The following is an 18,690-nucleotide window of genomic DNA, read 5'->3' as shown; positions in this document are numbered from 1 at the left end:
GCTACTCCCACTCATATAAATAGAGGTCACTTCAACCACATATAAATAGACGTCTCAGTAAGGATAGCTGCGTGGTATAGAGCATTATACTCCATATCATCATTATTAAGATCTAAGTTGCTAAAATGACAATCTAAATTAAGACAGTACCTCCCAATTATTCGCCCAATTGTTACATATGGAAGTGAAACATAGACTCTACATCAGCGAGAAACAAATAAGCTGCTGGTTATTTTGGTTATATTTGGTTCTCAAAAAGATGAATTGACAAGAGAGTGGAGAAGGCGCCGCAAAGTTGAATTGGTGATTATGTGTGGTACTGAAAACTAAGATGAGATGGGCAGGTCATGTTGTAAGATCAGAGGAAGACAGAGTGTTAACGACAATGTTTTTGAGAGATAGTAGAAGATCGGAAGGCCGTCCCAGAAAAAGATGGAAGGATGATGAATGGTGACTAAGAATCGAAGTATCCTGAATTAGTAAAGGCTGCTTGTAGAATTATTTGCATGTTTGAAACAACGATGAGCACCATTACTTTAAAATTCGTGTAATCCAATTAGTAAGAGAAAAATTTGATACCTTTTTACACTTTTTAAATAAGTAATTGTTTAATTGGGCTCGCGAAAAATTTTAAATTTTGAAAAATGGCTCCGACTATCAAGTAGCTTGGCCAGCCCAAGGAGCCAAGCCAAGAAGTCTATGGTATCTAATAGGTCTGTAGACTTAGATACATGGTATGGTAGGTAGCCCCTTTTGAAGTTTAAAGAAGTTATTTATCTACTAATACTTATTTGCATAACTTATACAGGGTGTCCCGAAGAGATTGGTCATAAATTATACCACACATTTTGGGGTAAAAAATAGTTCGATTGCACCTAACTTACCTTAGTACAAATGTGCTCATAAAAGAAGTTACAGCCCTTTGAAGTTACAAAATAAAAATCGATTTTTTTCAATATATCGAAAACTATTAGAGATTTTTTATTGAAAATGGACATGTATTATTCTTGTGGCAGGAACATCTTAAAACAAAATTATAGTGAAGTTTGTCAATCCCATAAAAATTTTATGGGGGTTTTGTTCCCTTAAACCCCCCAAACTTTTGTGTACGTTCCAATTAATTCATTATTGTGATACCATTAGTTAAACACAACGTTTCTAAAACCTTTTTGCCTCTTAGTATTTTTTCGATAATAAAGTTTTTATCGAAATACGGCTTCATTTTTAATAAATTTACATAAAAATTTTATGGGGGTTTTGTTCCTTTAAAGCCCCCAAACGTTTGTGTACGTTCCAATTAAACGATTATTGTGTTACCATTAGTTAAACACAGTGTTTTTAAAACTTTTTTGCCTCTTAGTCTTTTTTTGAGAAGTCACCTTTTATCGAGATGTGGCTTCTTTTTCAAAATGTACCTAAATATGCAAATTATAAATAAATTTTCAGATTATTAACAGGTCTCTATAATCGTACTTAACCATATACAAATATGTGGTGGATTCGACAAATATTCAAAATATGTCGATAAACACGGGCTTATCGAAAAAGTACTAAGAGGTAAAAAAGTTTTAAAAACATTGTGTTTAACTAATGGTGCCGCAATAATAATTTAATTGGAACGTACACAAAAGTTTGGGGGGTTTAAAGGAACAAAACCCCCATAAAATTTTTATGGGGTGCACAAATTTCACTTTAATTTTTTTGTAAGATGTTGCTGTCATAAGAATGCGACATGTCCATTTTCAATAAAAAATCTCTAAGAGTTTTCGATATATGATAAAAAATCGATTTTCATTTTGTAACTTCAAAGGGCTGTAACTTTTTTGTGTGCACTATTGTATATAGGTAAGTAAGGTTCAATCAACTTATTTTGGACCCTAAAATTTGTGGTATAATTTATGACCAATATTTTCGGGACACCCTGTATAACTAAAGCTGGTATATCAATCTCTATTAAAGTCTAAAAATGTACTTTTAATTGATATTACCCCTTGAACTGCTGAACATTTTTGACGTAGGTAACTTTCACATTAGTTCAGAAAGTGAAGTGTTTGGGTCGCAATTTTTTCGTCCAGCATGGATTTACTTGAAATTTTCACAGAAGGTAGGGAATAGCCCAAGGATCATTTTCTATATTATGTCACGGTACGCTAAATCCTTGGGTTGGTTGCCACCCCATCTCGGGGGTGGGAATTTTTTATTACATTTTAACTGTGTAAATCGATGGAAAAAGTAATTCTAAGAAATAAATGTTCTTTGCGCGTTTTCTTCGTAAAACTAACATTTTTCGAGTTACTCACATTCAACCGTGAATAACTTGAAGCAACAGTTTTTCGACGAAAAAATCGACTTTTTTAAGGGGTTTTTTGAGAATAACTCGAAAAATATGTATTTAATCAAAAAACTATACTGATTAAATTCAATATTTTAGAAACATAAACAAAATCCTTCTTTTATAATTTTCCTATGACAAATACAAACGGAGATACGGCATGTTAAAGGTTAGCCTTTTTCGTCAATTGCATAATTTGAAATATTCAAATCCAACTAACGGGAAAACTTTGCATTTCTCAAGGAAAGCTTACATAATTTTTTTTAAGTATACAGTTATACTTTTCAAAAAAACAAAAAAAAATGGTTCTAGCATAAAAATTGAGTGACTTATGGTCAAAATAAGGTCGGTACCTACCTACTTTTTTCTACGAAAAATCAGTGAAAACAACCCACTAACTATCTTCCTAATTAAAATTGATCTTCACCCTTCTGTAATGATTTTTATACAGTATGTCCCTGTAAGTTGTATCCATATAGAAAACTTTTTTATTATTAATTTTACGAAAAAAACGTATTTTTTATAAAAAGTTCTGCATGGTCCAAAACCCAAGATTCAACCATCAGATATTGAATTTTATGAATGTTATACAGTGGAACCTCGATTATCCGTCAGGGCACCGAACCAAGGGTATGACGGATAATCGAAAAGACGGTTAACAGAACATTAAAAAAAATCATAGTATTATGGTGACACAGTGAATTATGGTGACAGACAGATATTGACTAATAATTGCGTTTTTATTTTCGGCTTGCGATTCAAAAAATAGAACTCTAAAAGCACGGTGTCATTTATCATTGCCTATTTAAATTGAAATTTAATCCAGAGCCCTGGATAAGAACAAAAATTATTTAGATAGAAAAATGCGGTGGGGGCATAACTGCACATGTACATTTCAACGAATTTTATCCATCTTTATACGAGCTATGTCAAAAACGACAAATTTAGATCAAAAGTAAAGTACCTTTATAGTTCAAAATATTTTAATTAGAAGGATGTAATTACATACTGAGACATAGTTTTTAATTCTAAATAACTTTTCATAATAAAAATTTTCTATATTGTGAAAAATAAACGTATTTTACTCTTGAGCGAAATTCATATTTTTTGACATACCTCGTATAAAATTAATAAAATTATGTCAAATTTTATTGGTTGTATTTTAGGTTTTAGACCATGCAGAACTTTTTATTAAGAATGACTTTTTTTCGTAAAATTAATAATAAAAGAGTTTCTGAATTGAAATAACTAAAAATAATGTTAGTTATATCTATATCCATAAATTTTCAAAAAAAAATTTTCAATTAGAAGGATGTAATTGCATACTAGAATATAGTTTTTAATTCCAATCAACTTTTCATAATAGCAATTTTCAATATTGTGAAAAATAAAGCTACTTTACTCTTGAGTGAAATTCAAACTTTTTGACATAACTCGTATAATATTCAAAAAATTTGATATTTGATTGTTATATCTTATGTTTTGGACCATGCAGAGCTTTTTGTGAAGACTAACTTTTTTTCGTAAAATTAATAATAAAAAAGTTTTCCATATGGATACAACTTACAGGGACATACTGTATATGTATTATCAATATACCCAAGAAGTTTTACCTATTTAAAAGGCCTAATTTTAGAAAAATTGGAGTTTAAAGATAAATTGATTTTTGGCAATTCCGTATTTTTCACACTTTTCTTCAAAATATTTCAGAAAATTCTGGAGATACGAAAAAAATGACACAGTACTAACTTGTAGCTTTTTTAATAAATAAAATTTCCCTGCTCATAGATTTTCTTTGCAGTGAATATTTAGTGAGGTATAGCTGTTTAAAACCTCTATTTACGAGCAAACGCCCTCTTATTCGAGCCCTTTAAACTCAACCCATTTAAAAACTAAAGGATCTTACGGAATTTAATTTACATAGTCTCATAGCTCTTTAAAAAAACCTACAAAATCATGTTTGAAAAAATTCTTTATCGTCAAAAATGTAGGAGCCATGTTTATAAAACGATTTTTTTTTTCGAATAATTCGAATAGTCCTCTTGTGAGTGTAATAGAGCATTTTTAATGAATGTATGTAATTCAGAACCGTTTTTTTTTGCAGTAATACGTTATAATATGTTCCAATTTCTCCATTCAAATCGAAAGACAGAAAAGAAGAAAGATCTGTTCATGTGTCTGAGTGTGTAAGTGTATATTTCGTTGATCCCTCTTTAATGTTAATAAAAATTGCAATGTTATTAAGGGTAGACTTTAAGGGTTGAAATATTATGGTATTATATCCTAAAGCATAAAACAATCATTATTTAACTAATCAAAACCCAATTTTACCCATATTAAGGTTTACAATGTTTTTACATGATTTCTGACAATAAGGGGTAGTTTACACCCCTAAAAATAATCAACGCCCTTGAGTATGATATAGAATAGGAAGTAGCGGGTGAGATGATCCTAGTCCCAAATTTTTATGCAAATTGATGCAAGCCGAAATCATTCTTTTAGGATAAATAAATTTTTTATATATAGCTCCAACAAGGCTAGTTTTAGGGGTTGAAATATTATATTATGTATATCCTAAAACATAAAACAATCATTATTTAACTAATAAAACCAAATGTTGACCATATTAAAGTTTATAATGTTAATTCAAAAATACCACGTTGTAAATGTTAATTCAAAAACCATTCTCGTTGGAACTTAACCACGCTGAGCAGATGGGACGTGAATTATAAATTGTAAAATTTCCTCATCTTCCTTAGTCTCAGCATCCGTTATGGCTTGCAAATTGTAGAAGCGTCGGAGGTGTTACCAGAGAAGGTTCCCATTGTTTTCAATCTGGTAGGATGTAGAGTAACATTTTTATGTTGTTTTATGTGCTATTAGATTGAAAATTTAGTCTTTTAGTCGTTTTTTTAAATTGTATTTTATAATTTTTTACAATTAGGGGTAGTTTTCACCCTTAAAAAACCAAAAGCGTACAACGGCTGAATATAGAAAATTAACTAGAGGGTGAAATGAGCCTAATCCCACATTTTTGTACAAATCGATGCTAGACGAAAAAATTGCGAGGTTTTGCCTTTTTTCAGCTTCATTTTCTGACCTATAAATGTATAATTCAATTTTTTACAGGTTTGAAGTGGAAGACAGATAGACGTTTAATAACTCCAACATTTGCCAAAAAAAACATTCTACAATATTTCCAGCCCATTTTAGATCAAACGAAGATACTGATTAAAATTCTGAATAAACAACTGAATCAACCTACCTTTGATATTGGACATTGCATTCATACATGTTCAGTCGATATTGTAAATGGTAAATGTTTTTCTATTTGCTTTGTGGAATAGTTACTGTTCTAGCCTACTGAATTTTATCGATTTTTAGCAACAATTTTAGGAGTTACTACCAGAGCTCAATTTGGAGAATTGGACGGATTGTGTGACATTGTAAAAAGGTAAACTATGATTAATCACTAGAAAGATGTCAAGTTCGAATGTTTTGTTATTTAAATTCTGTGTGATGTGTGTAATAATTATTTTAGTCAACATATTCATTTTTAAATAACCTCCTGGAATGCTGAATTGAAAGTTAAAGATGAATTTGATGGTTGTAAATCTACAAGCATCTCTTTATCACATTAAGAATATGGAGGAGGCACTGCAAATAGAGGACACTAGAGATATCGTGATAGGTCTAGGTGATCTCAATTCAAAGTTTAAGTCTGCAGCTGGGACACATTTAACTGAACCCATAAACACCTCTTTACGCGAACTGTGCCACCAATATACGAAAATTACCAAACAACACTCTCCGTGAAGCATATTTATATTAACTCAGTGAAAAATATATGAAGCTATAAGAAAAGAACACAACATCCCAAGGAATATGAAGAAATCCTTAGGAGTAAACATAAATGAAAAAAATACAATAAATTATCTAAGACACTGGATTATATCAGTTATTGTAACTTTAACGTCACTTAGAATAAACAAAATGTTTCTTTTAAATGATATGTTTGAAAAAGACTAAGTTTAAAAAATGTCCTGGCTGAGAAATCTCAGAGAATGGTTTGGATGCAGCTCAACTGAACTCTTTCAGGCTGTAGTGTCGAAAGTGAGAATAGCAATGATGATTGCCAACCTTCGTCGCGGAGATGGCACGTAAAGAAGAAGAAAGTTTTCAATCTAATAGCACATAAAACAATACCAAAAAATGCTGTTCCACATCCTACCAGACTGAAAACAATGGGAACCTTCTCTGGTAACACCTCCGAGGCTTCTACAATTTGCAAGCCTTAACGGAGGCTGAGATTAAGGAATCTCTGATTAAACTGGAATAATGATACGGCTGTAGTTTCGTGTTGCAACGAAATTGAAAATGGTTATTCATTTTTTATTTACATGTTTACTCTGATTGGAGTACGAAGGGAACCATTCTCGTTGGAATTTAATCGCGCTGAGCAGATGGGACGTGAATTATAAATTGTAGAATTCCCTCATCTTCCTTAGTCTCAGCATCCGTTATGGCTTGCAAATTGTAGAAGCCTCGGAGGTATTACCAGAGAAGGTTCCCATTGTTTTCAGTCTGGTAGGATGTGGAACAGCATTTTTTGGTGTTGTTTTATGTGCTATTAGATTGAAAACTTAGTCTTTTGCTAGCAGTTGCCGCTAGGGCATCCCTGCCATTTCGTTCGTTGCAATTCGTGACTGCACGCCGGGGTTTGTCCTAATTGGGTCAGAGAGAGAAGCATATGTGCCTCCTGATGAGAGACTAATAAGTTTCGAAACCGATAGAGGTGCTTGCTGCACTCTCTGATTGAACTGGAATAATGATGCGGCTGTAGTTTCGTGTTGCAACGAAATTGAAAATGGTTATTCATTTTGGATATGTTTGAAATTAAAAATCACATTAAATTTTGTTTTTTTTACCCCTGTAAGTTATTCAAATAAATATTATAGAAGTTTTCAGGGAGTTTCGGTCGTCGGTAATAATGTAATCTTTCATTTTGCGTTTAAATTTTTCAACAATAGGTACTTATTAGTTTTCTCAAGATTCGAAAAATATAATGGATTTATATAGCATCGGACCAAGATTTTGCGCCTATTCCCTTTTAAATACGAAATTGTCACATTCAATGAATTATAAATCGATTTGTATTGGTGTTACATTAAAAATAAATCGCTTTCTTTAACGCTCTCTCTTTAACTTTTTATAAAATTAATGTATTATGAGTTTACCTATATGTTTTTTCGACAAAAATTTAAAGTTTTTGTTTCATTCTTGAAAAATCTATTGAAAACAAAAAAAAAATTAAATTTTCAAGCACGATTAAGTCTAAATGTATTGAAAAACTTTACTTTATTGGAATTTTTAATTTTACTCTTATTTGCAGACTCTATATCATTGTCCATGCTAGAATTGTTAAAATTTGGCTACAAAATGATAAGTTATTTCAGTGGTCATCATACTGGAAAGAACATGAATATGGAAAAAAAGTTTTTTATGAGTTTATGGATCAGGTGATTAAATACTTTTCACAATACTTTTTATAACAATATACGAATAAATACCACACAGAATACTGAACTGAAAATTTATGTTTTGTAGGTGATCGATAATAAATCTGTTAACGCCAGATCATGTGTACCAATCATTGATCAGCTAAAAGAGATCAGTGACAAAAAAACAGGATTTTGTAGTCATTTTGACTTAAGAGATCATCTTGCAACTTTATTTGCGGCAGTAAGTTACAGTTTTACATTGTCTATAAATTTTTATAGTCCTAGTGAGATATATTCTTCTATTTTTTATACGATTTAATATAACAGATCACTGGTACTTATCTTCGTAGACTTTCACAAAGCCTTCGACACCGTGTTCCGCCGACACCAGCCAAAAAACAGCAGAATAGACTGCCGCTTTACAAAGTCAGTACAAACATTGTACCAGAATGTCACAATGCGTGTAAAGCTACATGATACGACCAGAGAAATACATATGAAGTATTCTCTTCAAGAAACTCTCACCTAACTTATTTATAACGGTCCTCCAATACGCCTTTAAAATGCTAAAGTTGGAAAATATAGGAATAAAAATAGACGGGGAACTTCTCAATTATCTGCGTTTTGCCGACTATATAGTACTTCGTATATAGGGTGAGGCAGATAAAGGACCTATTAGATATATCTCGAGAACTAAAGGCAAGTGAATCATGAAAATTGGAATGAAGGGGTTTTGAAGAGTGATCTATTTAATGAAAATATTTTTATCTATTTGCTACTTCCGGTTATACCGGAGGTTGCTTATAATTTCGTTTTTTTAAATGGGACACCCTGTATATTTTTACATTTTTGGATTCTCCTCGATTTCTTCTTTCTTAAAATATGAGGTTTTGTAATATTATATAGGGTAGTCTAAAAGATAATTACGTTTTTTTATTAATTTCGTTGCAATTTTCACACCCTATAGAATTGTAGCAATTTGACATTAAAAACTCGATTTATGTTCTAATGATTTTTAATGTAGTCTACTATTGTTAAAAATTATTAATATGGGCTATTCCACGAATATACGACTGTCTTGGATTATCGCGACAATGCATATTTTAGTGTGCAACATAAGAAGTGCGAAAGTAACGTGTACGCAAATAAAAAAGTTAGGTACACGCGAATTAAACTTCATCAAGCCAGTGACGTCATTATTTAGCGTGCGCGGTGACTTTATATTTTGGTACACGCTATTTTGATATTTTTAGTGTTTGTTGTTTGTTTGATAGAAAATATTTTTATTAAGGGAAGGGGAAGGGAAGCAAAACTATTCAGATGTTTCAAACTTAATTGTAATAAAACAATATTCATATAAAAGTATATATTCAGGTTAGCAAAATAAATATTAGTTAACATGATATATACAAAATACTGCTAAAATAATTTTTATACGTAAGTTAATTATACCAGTTTATATTGGTGTTTATTTTTATTTATACAGGGAGTTGAACTTGTTACGATTTTAATAGAAAATTGGTTATAACTTTGTAAATATCCTGCATAACATAATAAACCTTTATATTTTTGTGATATGGAAGTTAAGAAGATTTCGAACATAAAATAAAATATAGGGTGTTCCATTTAAAAAACATAAGTTTGGTCCGCCAGTATATTATCGAACGCCCTGTGACATTCTAACTAATTTTAGTAATTTTGTAATATGAAGCTCAAAGTTTGCTAAAATTTTTGATACTAACTTTTATTGCTATCTATTACTATAGCGGATCTACTGAGCTTTATCACACTAATCAATCGCCCCGTATATTTTATCTTATTACTTCTGCTACCGTTAATCACGAATTTTTGTCTCTTATCTTTTTCATACTGTTTTAGAATGTTGTTAAACTCATTATAAGAACTAAATAATTGTCCACACTCCATATAGTTCATTTAAAAAAAAAACACTAAAGTAAAAAATAAGGAAACTCTTTACAAATCAATATTATCTAAAGTGTAAACCTAACGCGATTAGACAAATTCTAACCACACTCTGACACTCGCGATACTTACAGATACTTAATACCACAGCATACACGCGGCTCAAATTAGCGTGTACAAAAAAACCCAGTCATAGTACACGTTAAAGAATGACGTCACTGACTTGATGACGTTTAAGCGTGTACCTAACTTTTTTATTTGCGTACACGTTAGCCTGTACCTAGACACAGCGGAAAGTAAATGGCTCTAATAATTGTTCCAATAAACAACAATGTATTTTGCAATTTACTTTCGTTCTTCATAATTTGCACAGTAAAATATTCGTTGTCGAGATAATCCACAACAGACGTATGTTCGTGGAATAGGGTATATTATTGCCAAATGTTTAATTTTAGTATACAGGGTTGGTCGAAATTGGAATGAGTATTTTCTGAGATTTCTTAAATGGAACGCCCATTTTATGGTACATTTTTATTTCTTAAGCATTCCCTATACCAAACGACTTTAATTTGTGCTTAATTGTTAATCGCACCAACAATCATAACTACGTAGTATTTTGATATAGCTCAACGATTATTGGTAATTTTAAGTATCAGTCTAGATTAATATTATGTATTTATTTTCGAAAAATTATTTGTGATTGAATATTTTTAGGGCCGACCTAATAAAATTTCACGTATTTTGGGTTTCTATTTATGTTTGGCTTGAATCACTAATACCTCACAATTTAAAGCAGTTAGATATAGGGAAAGCTTAAGAAATAAAAAAGTACCATAAAATATCAATTCATTGCAATATTAAAATACAGGGTGCTCCATTTAAAAAAAAACTCAGAAAATACTCATTCCGAGTTTCGACCAACCCTGTATACTAAAATTAAACATTTAGCTATACTAATAATTATTAACAATAGTAGACCATTTTAGAAATTATTTGACCATAAAAAGAATTTTTAATGTCAAACTACTACAATTCTACAGAGTGTCAATATTGCTACGAAATTAATAAAAAAAAACGTAATTATCTTTTAAACTACCCTGTATATATATATATATATATATATATATATATATATATATATATATATATATATATACAAAATATGCATAAGATGGAATGCAACCACAGACACGTGTTTCTGACTTATTAGTCGTCATCAGTATGGTATAGCCAAACAGGAGCAACGCAACCAATTTGTGGCTGTAATGTTAGAAGACCCTCAGGATTCGAGAGCAACAACTAACACATCCACGGAGGAAGCTACAGCTACGTGAGGAAAGTAATGCCAAACGTCTAAAACGTTTTAAAATCAAAGAAGGAGAGGTTAACGCGAGTTAATAGATATCGGCATGGCTCGCAACAATGAAAATACAAAATATGCATAAGATGGAATGCAACCACAGACACGTGTTTCTGACTTATTAGTCGTCATCAGTATGGTATAGCCAAGCAGGAGCAACGCAACCAATTTGTGGCTGTAATGTTAGAAGACCCTCAGGATTCGAGAGCAACAACTAACACATCCACGGAGGAAGCTACAGCTACGTGAGGAAAGTAATGCCTAACGTCTAAAACGTTTTAAAATCAAAGAAGGAGAGGTTAACGCGAGTTAATAGATATCGGCATGGCTCGCAACAATGAAAATACAAAATATGCATAAGATGGAATGCAACCACAGACACGTGTTTCTGACTTATTAGTCGTCATCAGTATGGTATAGCCAAACAGGAGCAACGCAACCAATTTGTGGCTGTAATGTTAGAAGACCCTCAGGATTTGAGAGCAACAACTAACACATCCACGGAGGAAGCTACAGCTACGTGAGGAAAGTAATGCCAAACGTCTAAAACGTTTTAAAATCAAAGAAGGAGAGGTTAACGCGAGTTAATAGATATCGGCATGGCTCGCAACAATGAAAATACAAAATATGCATAAGATGGAATGCAACCACAGACACGTGTTTCTGACTTATTAGTCGTCATCTTATGCATATTCCATCTTATGCATGTTCCATCTTATGCATATTTTGTATTTTCATTGTTGCGAGCCATGCCGATATCTATTAACTCGCGTTAACCTCTCCTTCTTTGATTTTAAAACGTTTTAGACGTTTGGCATTACTTTCCTCACGTAGCTGTAGCTTCCTCCGTGGATGTGTTAGTTGTTGCTCTCGAATCCTGAGGGTCTTCTAACATTACAGCCACAAATTGGTTGCGTTGCTCCTGTTTGGCTATACCATACTGATGACGACTAATAAGTCAGAAACACGTGTCTGTGGTTGCATTCCATCTTATGCATATTTTGTATTTTCATTGTTGCGAGCCATGCCGATATCTATTAACTCGCGTTAACCTCTCCTTCTTTGATTTTAAAACGTTTTAGACGTTTGGCATTACTTTCCTCACGTAGCTGTAGCTTCCTCCGTGGATGTGTTAGTTGTTGCTCTCGAATCCTGAGGGTCTTCTAACATTACAGCCACAAATTGGTTGCGTTGCTCCTGTTTGGCTATACCATACTGATGACGACTAATAAGTCAGAAACACGTGTCTGTGGTTGCATTCCATCTTATGCATATTTTGTATTTTCATTGTTGCGAGCCATGCCGATATCTATTAACTCGCGTTAACCTCTCCTTCTATATATATATATATATATATATATATATACCCTTACAAAACCACATATTTTAGGAAAGAAGACATCAGAGAGAATCAAAAAATGTAAAAATATATAGGTTGTTCTATTTAAAAAACGAAGTTATAAGCATCTTCCGGTGTAACCGGAAGTAGCAAATCAATGAAAATATTTGCATTAAATAAACCACTCTTCAAAACCCCTTCATTCCAAGTTTCATGATTCTGTTGCCTTTGGTTTTTGAGATATTTCTAATAGGCCCTTTATCTGCCTCACCCTGTATAATCACCGAAGTTGTGGGAGAAGCATAACAGATACTACAAGAATTAGAAAATGTGTGTTCAACAATTTGGTCTAAAAATGAACCTCAGTAATACCAAATTTATGACAAATTTAGTTACCAGTGAACACCCTCTTCTTGTGGTACTTTCTCCTTTAGTGCGGCTCTAAACAACGATGTTGAATCAAGGCCGGTCCAGTCTCTGATATTTCTAAGCCATGAAATCTGGCACCTACCGGGACCCCTTTTCCTTCAATCTTACCCTGGATGATCAGTTGCGCGAGACGGTACTTTTCGTTTTTCATTATGTGTCCCAGGTAGCAAACTTTTCTGACTTTGATGATTTTTAGCAGCTTCCTATCTGTACCTATTCTCCTCAGAACATTTTCGTTGGTGATGTGGGTGGTCCAAGGTATTTTCAAGATTCTTTTATAAAGCCAGGGTTCAAAGGCTTTTAACTTATTTATCAGTGTTATGTTGAGTGTCCCGGCCTCCGTTGTCATTTTGATAAACCTTTGTCAGGCTACGGGGCTACCTCTATTCTCGCTCTTACTTCTTGTTTATAATCAAGTTGACTGTTGAACCAGCAACCAAGATATTTGTATAGCTTTACGTATTCAAGCTGTTGGTGGTTCACATATATTGGAAGGGGTAAATTTTTGTTCCTTCATATTTTCATAAGTTTGGTTTTCGCAGTATTGGTCTTCATCCCCATTTGTTCACAACTCTCATTAACCCTATTTAACAGTATCTGAAGACTATGGCCCGAATCAGTCATTAATACCGTGTCATCTGTATAGCGGATATTATTTACTCTTTGCCCGTTTATCCTGATTCCTTCTGAAGAGTGCGATACATCGTGCGCAAATATTACCTCAGAGTAGACGTATCGGTGACAACACACAACCCTGTATGGCACCTCGTTGTATTTCAATTGGCCTTGACGTGTTATCATTGGTCTTTATGCCTGCTTTCTGATTCCAATAAATAGCTTCTATAATTTTAGAATCTCTTTTGTCGACTCCAATATCGTTTAATCTCTCTATCAAGGCCCTGTGCTGCACCCAGTCGAACGCTTTTTCAAAATCTATAAAACAGACAAAAAGGTCTGCTTACTGATCTTTACACCTTTGTGCCAAAGGTTGAAGACAGAATATTGCTTCTCGTGTCCCCATACCTTTCCTGAAGCCAAATTGTTCTTGACCGGTGACCTCGTCACATTTTCTATATATATATTCTGTTCTGTATGATTCGCAAGAAAAGCTTCAGAATGTTATTTAGTAGACTTATAAGGCGGAAGTCCTGGCATAATTTGGCGTTCTTCTTTTTAGGCACTGGTATGAAGACAGATTCCAGCCATCTTTTAGGGATCGCTCCTGTACTGTAAATATTATTAAATAGTCCGAGAATAAGGTCTAAGTTTTCCTCGTTGATTAACTTCAATAGCTCATCTGGTATTTCATCTTTCCCTACATATTTGTTGTTTTTTAGTTGACGTAGAACATATTCCAGTTCGGACTTCGGTATTGGAGGACCTTCACGAACAGCGAACACCTAACCATCCAAAATCAAGTGGTCGAATGGATAGAAAAGTGCATATATCTCGGTCATGAAATCAGAATAAAAAAGGATAGTCAGACCTGTGAATTTCAACGACGAATTAACACTTGCTTGGGCGGCGTACGGTTCACTAAGAGACATCTTTAAGGGCAACATCCCGATAGCTATGAAACGGAAGACATTTGACCAATGAGTTATGGAAGAACGGAGCGGAAACTCTCACGCTTATAAAACATACGGAGCAGAAACTCTGCTCATTAAAACAACAGCACTAAAAATTCGAGTGGCACAAAGTCGCATGGAAAGATCGTTTCTCGGCGTGACAAAAAAAAAGACAAAATAAGAAACTAAGTCCTCAGGAAAAGAACAAGTATCACTGATGTCGTCGAACAAGATGCCAGAAGGAACAACCAGTAGTTCGCTTAGAGAGGCAGAAGATGTAAGATATAATCTTATAAGCCTCGAACAAGATAGTGTAAAAATATTGTATCAAAACAGACTGAACGAGAAGCTTGAAAACATAAATTTCAATAACATCGAAGACCACTACAATTACATTAAAGAAAGTATTCACTCTGCAGCAAAAGAAGCCCTTGGATATTACGAAAAGAAAAACAAAAATACTCCATACTGGTGGGATGAAGAAATAGACACAGCGATAAAACAAAAGAAACAAAAGTATGAACACTATTTAAGTGCAAAAACAGATACCAATTGGTCTAATTACAAAAACCATCAAGCAAAGGTAAGACAAATGATAAGACAGAAAAAAAATGAATCCTGGGATCAAAACTGTCAAAAAATAAATACGTATATAGGAGGAACCAGAAGTACAGAAAGCTGGAAACTTATTAAATCTCTTAGGACCAACGACAAGAAAAAAGGTTTAATCTCACCAATTTCGTTAGAAACATGGGACATGTACTTCAGTAAACTGTTGCAAGAAGATCGAAGAGAATTCAAAATAAAAGAAAATAACCAAAACATACGCGTCGAAGCATCTCCTATAAGAATCACGAAAAAGGAAGTAAAGGATATCTGTACTTCACTCAAAAACAAAAAAGCACCCGGACCTGGCAATATACCCTCAGAACTAATAAAATATGGAACTGAAAAACTATATGAACACCTGACAATACTCTTTCAAAACTGCATAAACAAAGTAGAGGTTCCAGCTGAATTTAAAACCTCTACCATTTCAACTTTACATAAAAAAGGAAACAAACAAAACTGCGACAATTACCGTGGAATAGCAGTTACTAGTACCATTAGTAAAATCTATGGGAAAATGATCAAAAATAGAATAGAAAGAGAATACACTGATATGGAGGCAGAAGAACAGGCGGGTTTTAGAGCTGGTAGATCGACCATAGACCACCTTTTTTGTATCATTCAACTTATAGAAAAAAAGGTTGCTGTAGATCAAGAAGTCCACTTTTTGTTTGTTGATCTAAAAAAGGCCTACGATAGCATCCCCCAAAACAAGTTATGGAACACTCTAAGACAAACGAACATCAACTCAAATCTCATAACAGCAGTGGAAAAACTATATGATAACGCCAACGCCAAAGTTAAAATAGGAACGAATGTTTCCAAAGGTTTTGTAGTCGACAAAGGACTGAAGCAGGGATGCTGCCTATCGCCGACACTTTTCAAAATATATCTGGAACAAGCATTAAAACTTTGGAAGCGGAAGTGCAGCGGCATGGGTATACAATTAAATAATAACAACCTGTACACTCTATGTTTTGCTGATGATCAAATTGTGATTGCCAACGATTATGACGATCTATAATACATGACTCGGAAATTAATCGAAGAGTACAAAAAATGGGGATTAGAAGTTAACATAGAGAAAACAATGTACATGAACATCGGTGGCAACGAACAGAATCTAGTTTTAAACGACGGACAACACATTAAGTACAACAATAAATATTCTTATTTAGGAGTAGAAATCACGGACGACGACAAATCAGATCAGGCTATAAAAAAACGAAACACTCAAGGTAGAAGGGCCATATCTCAACTAAATAGTATTATTTGGGATCAACATATATCCAAAAAAAATAAACATCGAATATACAACACTATTATAAAGAGCATAGTAATGTATGGAAGTGACGTGTGGCAGTTAAAGACAACTACTGAAAGAACACTACAAGCCACGGAGATGGACTACTGGAGACGTGCCGCAGGAAAATCAAAACTCGAAAGAATTAATAACGAACGTATACGAGAGATTATGGGAGTCACACATACGATTGTCGAAGATATAAGAGTACAACAACTAAAGTGGTATGGACATGTGCAGAGAATGCCAGAACAGCGTCTGCCAAAACAGATTCTAGATTGGTCACCATATGGTAAGAGAAAAAGGGGCCGACCCAGAAAGAGCTGGAGAGAAGGAATAGACAGAGAGATCCGAGAGAGAGGTTTAGACAAAGACCTTTGGGAAGATAGAGATGCATGGAGATTGGGCATCGGAAGACGTCGGAGGACGATTTAAACCGATTATATATATATATATATATATATATATATATATATATATATATATATATATATATATATATATATATATATATATATATATATACGTAGTGAGACTATAAGACTCAAGATAGACCAAAAACCAATTTACTGGCGCCAAAAGGAAGAAAAACGTAGCAGAGGACGACCACTAACACGCTGGATGGACGACATTAAACAAATGTACAAGAAATGGCAACAAGACGCTTAGAACTGTGGAGAGTGGCGAAAAATAGGAGAGACATATGGAAGATCAGTGAACAGAAGAGATTGCATGATGATGATGATGATGATGATGATGATGATGATGATGATGATGATGATGATGATGATGATGATGATGATGATGATGATGATGATGATATTCAATATTACTATTTCGAGTCTACGCAAAGTTGTTGGAATACCTACTCTTTCCACCTTTTTAGTCTGATTACATATTTTGGTATTCAATAAGTATAGCATGTAACATCATTATTAGTCGAGGAAATGAAGCTGAAAAAATGGCAAAACCTCGCAATTTTTTCGTCCAGCATCGATTTGTACAAAAATTTGGGATTAGGCTCATTACACACTCTAGTTCATTTTCTATATGGAGCCGTTGTACGCTTTTGGTTTTTTAAGGGTGAAAACTACCCTTAATTGTAAAAAATTATAAAATAACATTTTAATATTGTCAACATTTGGTTCTTATTAGTTACAGAATGATTGTTTTATGCTTTTAGATATACTATCATAATATTTTAACCCTTAAAACCACCCTTGTTGGAGCTATATATAAAAAATTTACTTATCCTAAAAGAATAATTTCGGCTTGCATCGATTTACATAAAAATTTGGGATTAGGATCATCTCACCCTGTACTTCATATTCTATATCATGCTTAAGGGCGTTGATTATTTTTAGGGGTGTAAATTACCCCTTATTGTCAAAATATATATTAAAGCATTGTAAATTTTAATATGGGTAAAATTTGGTTTTGGTTGGTTAAATAATGATTGTTTTATACTTTAGGATATAATATTTTAATATTTCAACCCTTAAAAACCACCCTTAATAACATTAGAGTTTTTATAAGTAGAAATGTTAATAGATCTGTACAGAAAAAAAGTAGAATTAAAGAATTACAAAAACAAACTGTCGAAACCCAAAAGACTCCATCTTTAAACAAATAAATGTTTAAAAATAATAAAATCTTTGGATTTCTTCGTTCGGAAGCAGATTCTCTCTTATACCTATTCCCCATCCTTCTAAAAATTGCAAGGAAAAGGGTGATGAATGTAGAGACATGGGGAGTCTACATAGTTGCACTCCACAACATATCAATTCACCGAGGTAAAGATCAACAAATCTGCTTCCTAGTACTCGATACGTGAGTAAAACCGTGGGTAGATAAAAGGCATTATAAAGATGGTAATGATCTCTGAATCGAAATTAAATATAATGCCTTTTATCTAATTACAAAAACATTTATTTACACAAAAATAAGGATTTACAAATATGTACAAGTACAAATGCAAATAGTTTTTTGTCATCTTCCAGTATACGAACCGGTTCTGTGGTATTATACATACATTGAAAATTATTTGTAAGAGGACTATCCGAATTTTTCGAAAAAAAAAATTCGTTTTATAAACATAGCTCCTTCATTTTTGGCGATAAAAAGTTTTTTCAAAAATGACTTTGTAGAATTTTTGAAGAGTTATAAGACTGTGTAAACTAAATTCCGTAAGATCCCTTAGTTTTTAATTAGGGTGGGTTTAAAGGGCTCGAATAATGGGGTCTTTGCTCGTAAATAGAGGATTTAAACAGTTATATCTTGCTAACAGTTTACTGTAATGAAAATCTACGCACCAGAGAACTTTAGC

The 18,690-nt window shown here is 33.1% G+C and overlaps 1 protein-coding gene across 1 annotated transcript in view; it reads left to right on the top strand.

Moving 5' to 3' along the window:
* Window positions 1-18,690, top strand: part of LOC126880495 (cytochrome P450 4C1-like) — a 56,207-nt gene that overhangs the window by 29,534 nt on the left and 7,983 nt on the right. Inside the window, exons 4-7 of the mRNA XM_050644373.1 lie at window positions 5,462-5,647; window positions 5,717-5,786; window positions 7,725-7,851; window positions 7,940-8,074. Of these exons, the coding sequence (XP_050500330.1) occupies window positions 5,462-5,647; window positions 5,717-5,786; window positions 7,725-7,851; window positions 7,940-8,074 (518 nt within the window). The remainder of the gene's footprint in view (window positions 1-5,461; window positions 5,648-5,716; window positions 5,787-7,724; window positions 7,852-7,939; window positions 8,075-18,690) is intronic.

This window comes from Diabrotica virgifera, chromosome 2 (assembly GCF_917563875.1).
Source record: "Diabrotica virgifera virgifera chromosome 2, PGI_DIABVI_V3a".
Lineage (NCBI taxonomy): Eukaryota > Metazoa > Arthropoda > Insecta > Coleoptera > Chrysomelidae > Diabrotica > Diabrotica virgifera.
This window is presented reverse-complemented; position numbering and strand designations above follow the sequence as displayed.